General features: G+C 32.4%; 2 protein-coding genes across 3 annotated transcripts in view; one reads left to right on the top strand and one right to left on the bottom strand.

Annotated features, from left to right (window-relative positions):
- Positions 1 to 2,273, top strand: part of LOC138867315 (sporozoite surface protein 2-like) — a 4,067-nt gene extending 1,794 nt beyond the window's left edge. Inside the window, exons 4-5 of the mRNA XM_070142441.1 lie at positions 776 to 1,466; positions 1,607 to 2,273. Coding sequence (XP_069998542.1) covers positions 776 to 1,466; positions 1,607 to 2,273 — 1,358 coding nt within the window. The remainder of the gene's footprint in view (positions 1 to 775; positions 1,467 to 1,606) is intronic.
- Positions 1 to 5,000, bottom strand: part of LOC113800211 (calcium-activated chloride channel regulator 1) — an 85,553-nt gene that overhangs the window by 64,325 nt on the left and 16,228 nt on the right. The gene's annotated exons all lie outside the window — the stretch shown is intronic.

Below are 5,000 nucleotides of genomic sequence, written 5' to 3'. Positions count from 1 at the left end.
GAGAGAGAGAGAGAGAGAGAGAGAGAGAGAGAGAGAGAGAGAGAGAGAGAGAGAGAGAGAGAGAGAGAGAGAGAGAGTGGGTGAGAAAGGGAGGGAGAGAGAGAGTGAGTGGGTGAGGGAGGGAGGGTAAAATGGAGGGGAAAAGTGAATGAGTGAGAGAAAGAGAGAGAGAGAGTGAGTGAGTGGGTGAGAGAGGGAGGGAAAGGGAGAGGGATAAAGTGAATGAGTGAAAGAGAGAGAGAGAGAGAGAGTGGGGAGAGAGAGAGAGAGAGAGAGAGAGAGAGAGAGAGAGAGAGAGAGAGAGAGAGAGAGGGGGGGGGGGGGAGAGAAAGAAAGAAAAAGAGAGAGATGAAAGAAAGAGAGAGGAGGAGTTTGTGAAAGGAGGTGATATACATTTCTCTGCATAATCATTATTATAATTATTATTATTTTAGCGTTTTAAATTGCAGGACTGAAAGTTCAGTTCTTCATAACTAGGTTGTTAAAAATACCACTGAAATCTATCATCATTTGCTATTATCATTTGTTCCTCTGAGTAGAAAATATTGGCGTGTTTGAAATGTTATGATTCTGATTTCATTTTTATATACCTTTGATACATTTACAGACTTACGCACGAACATAGGCCTACACATAACACACACGCGCGCGTTTGTGAGTAGGAGTGTGTCCGTGTGACTTCACGCGTGAGGTTAGAAAATTGCATGTCTAAACAAATAAGAATGCGCAGCTCAGCAGAGGATAAATTTCTTCCCCGAACGTTCACGAATCACAGCAAGCACAAACGTAACTCCAAGCACAAACATCCAATCCCAGCAAGCACAAACATCCAATCCCAGCAACCACAAACGTCCAATCCCAGCAAGCACAAACATTAAATCCCAGCAACCACAAACATCCAATCCCAGCAAGCACAAACATCCAATCCCAGCAAGCACAAACATCCAATCCCAGCAAGCACAAACATCCAATCCCAGCAAGCACAAACATCCAATCCCAGCAAGCACAAACATCCAATCCCAGCAAGCACAAACATCCAATCCCAGCAAGCACAAACATCCAATCCCAGCAAGCACAAACATCCAATCCCAGCAAGCACAAACATCCAATCCCAGCAATCACAAACATCCAATCCCAGCAAGCACAAACGTAACTGCAAACACAAACACCCAATCCCAGCAAGCACAAACATCCAATCCCAGCAGCCACAAACATCCAATCCTAGCAAGCACAAACACCCAATCCCAGCAAGCACAAACATCCAATCCCAGCAAGCGCAAACATCCAATCCCAGCAAGCACAAACATCCAATCCCAGCAAGCACAAATATCCAATCCCAGCAAGCACAAACATCCAATCCCAGCAAGCACAAACATCCAATCCCAGCAAGCACAAACATCCAATCCTAGCAAGCACAAACATCCAATCCCAGCAATCACAAACATCCAATCCCAGCAAGCACAAACGTAACTGCAAACACAAACATCCAATCCCAACAAGCACAAACATCCAATCCCAGCAAGCACAAACATCCAATCCCAGCAAGCACAAACGTAACTGCAAACACAAACACCCAATCCCAGCATGCACAAACATCCAATCCCAGCCAGCACAAACATCCAATCCCAGCAAGCACAAACGTAACTGCAAACACAAACACCCAATCCCAGCATGCACAAACATCCAATCCCAGCCAGCACAAACATCCAATCCCAGCCAGCACAAACATCAAATCCCAGCAAAAACAAACATCCAATCCCAGCAAGCACAAACGTAACTGCAAACACAAACACCCAATCCCAGCATGCACAAACATCCAATCCCAGCAACCACAAACATCCAATCCCAGCAAGCACAAACATCCAATCCCAGCATGCACAAACATCCAATCCCAGCCAGCACAAACATCCAATCCCAGCAAGCACAAACGTAACTGCAAACACAAACACCCAATCCCAGCATGCACAAACATCCAATCCCAGCAACCACAAACATCCAATCCCAGCATGCACAAACATCCAATCCCAGCAAGCACAAACATCCAATCCCAGCCAGCACAAACATCCAATCCCAGCAAGCACAAACATCCAATCCTAGCAAGCACAAACATCCAATCCCAGCAAGCACAAACATCCAATCCCAGCAAGCACAAACATCCAATCCCAGCAAGCACAAACATCCAATCCCAGCAAGCACAAACATCCAATCCCAGCAAGCACAAACATCCAATCCCAGCAAGCACAAACATCCAATCCCAGCAAGCACAAACGTAACTGCAAGCACAGATACATGCAGTATTTTGGGTGTTCTTGGATCTCACTCAAACGGCTTTCGGCTGCCCTCGAGTCAACCCGGACATGGCTCGTTTTATATCATTATTTTTTTATCTTTTTTTACCGAGATAATCAGAGTGATAATCTTATTAATACTCTTTTTTCCTTTTTTTTTTTTTTTTTTTTTTTTTTTGCTTCCTTTTATATCTCGTTATTTTTACGTGTTTCCATGTTCTGCAGTTCTCGTCTATTTTTTTTTTTTTTTCTTTTTTTGTCACCGTTTTCTTGGTATGTACATCTTTTCCGTCATTGCTTTTTATGATTATGATTATTATCATAATTGTTATTATTATCATTACTATAATTTTTCTATTATTATTATCATTATTATTGTTACTAATTCCTATTATTATTATCATTGTCATTATTATTATTACATTTATTATCATCATTATTATTATCATTATTGTTACTATTATTATTATCATCATTATTATTATCAGTATATTTACTATTATTACCATTACAGTTATCATCATCATCATTATTACTACTATTATCATTATTATTAGTAGCAGTATAATTGTTGTTCTTGTTATACGTATCATCATTATCATTATTGTTATTATCATTATTATTACTATTATCATTAAAATCATTATCAATATTGTTATTATTATTATCATTATTGCTATTATTGTCGTATAATATAATCAATCCCACTAATGTATCCAGGGTAAGACTCTAGATCTTACCATGACACCCTTGTCGTGTCGGACTGTGAATTTTTCATTTTGAATTTAAAATATTCTTTTAAACTATTGTTGTTAATATGTCGGGGAAATTTTCAGAATAGTAGTCCACAATTCTTTCAAAATTTATATCCCACGACATGACCTTGAAACTTAATTAACTTTATTCTAAAAGTAAATTATCGGTAGCATAGAGAAAACCCAGTTTTGACACCAAATATTAATTAAAGTAGCATGACATAACTGTCTTACGGCTCGTGGGTTGGAGTGAATTTATCCCTCTGTTGAGTATTGAAAATAACTTTTTATTCTTTAAACAGATAATAATGGACAGGTGACATATCACAATTTTAATCATTACAATAAACATTATAAGGAAAGTTAAGGAATTTTCTCTTCTACTTTCGCCACAAACTTCCCAAGTCAAGACTCATCTAATGAAAAGCCGCGAGGACAAAACCACTTTTGTCTTTCCCCCATTAAATTAACAATTCAAGCAAACTAACCAATTATAGATGATTATAATTCACTCTATTCGTTACAATACAAAATTTTGCTATATTGATATGCTTCCAAAATAAGAATACGTAAATAAACGTTTCTAAGTGGTCCATACATCTTTACAATTATAAACAATGCACCTTTTAAATGTTGTATCAATATCGATCTCGACATCATTATTATCATTATTATTGTTTTTATCTTCATTATAATTATTATCATTAAGACTATTGATGATAATATTACTATTATTACTATTACTAGTGTTATCACTATTATTCTTTCATCAACCGTCATTATCATTTCCATTATTATTGTTATTGTCATTATTATTGCTTTATCTTTATAATCATTGTCATTATATACATTACTTTTATCATTATCATTATTCTTATCATTATCATTATTATTATCATTATCATTATTATTATCATTATTATTATTGTTTATTATCTTTTTTATTATAATTATCATCATCATCTTTATTATCATTATTATTATCTTTATTACTACTATTACAATTATTGTTAATTATGTTAATAATCAATTGTTAATTATGATTGTAATTATGTTTAGTATCATCACAGCAACAATAGTAATGATAACAAAAAATAGATAATAATAATGATAAGAATAATAAAGATATGATAATAACAGGGATAATAGTAAAAACAGTAGTAATAACAATAATAAAAGTAATAATAACGATGATGATGATAATGATAATAATGATAACAATTATCATTATCATTATTATTATTATTATTATTATTATTATTATTATTATTATTATTATTATTATTATTATTATCGTCATTCTTATGGTGATAATAATAATGATCATAATAATGATGATAATAACAATATTAATCATGATAATAACACTGAAAATAATATTATTAATGATAATAATAATAACAATAATAATAATGATGATAATGCTAATGATAATAATAACATTGATAAGGAAAACAATGATATCAAAAACTTTATTAATGATAATGATAATATTGACGATAATAATGTTAATAACATAATGAAATGAAAATAATAATAATGACAATAATAATAATGATTATAACAGTAATAGTGACACTAATGATAATGATAATAATGATAATAATAATGATAATAATAATGATAATAATAATAATAATGATAATAATAATGACAGTAATAATAATAATGATAATGATGATAACAGTATTAATGATAACAAAAATCCTAATGATAATAATAATAATGATCATAATAAAACTAAAAGTAATAATAATAATAATAATAACAATAATGATAATAACAAAAGTAGTAGTAGTAGTAGTACTAAAAATAATAACAATAGTAACAATAATGATAACAATGATAAGGATAATAATAATAATAATAATAATAATAATGATAATAATAATAATAATAATAATTATAATAATAATAATAATAATAATAATAATAATAATAATAATAATAATAATAA

Source organism: Penaeus vannamei, chromosome 29 (assembly GCF_042767895.1).
Source record: "Penaeus vannamei isolate JL-2024 chromosome 29, ASM4276789v1, whole genome shotgun sequence".
Taxonomy (NCBI): domain Eukaryota; kingdom Metazoa; phylum Arthropoda; class Malacostraca; order Decapoda; family Penaeidae; genus Penaeus; species Penaeus vannamei.
Note: the sequence above shows the minus strand (reverse complement) of the source record. Positions and strands in the feature narration are given on the sequence as shown.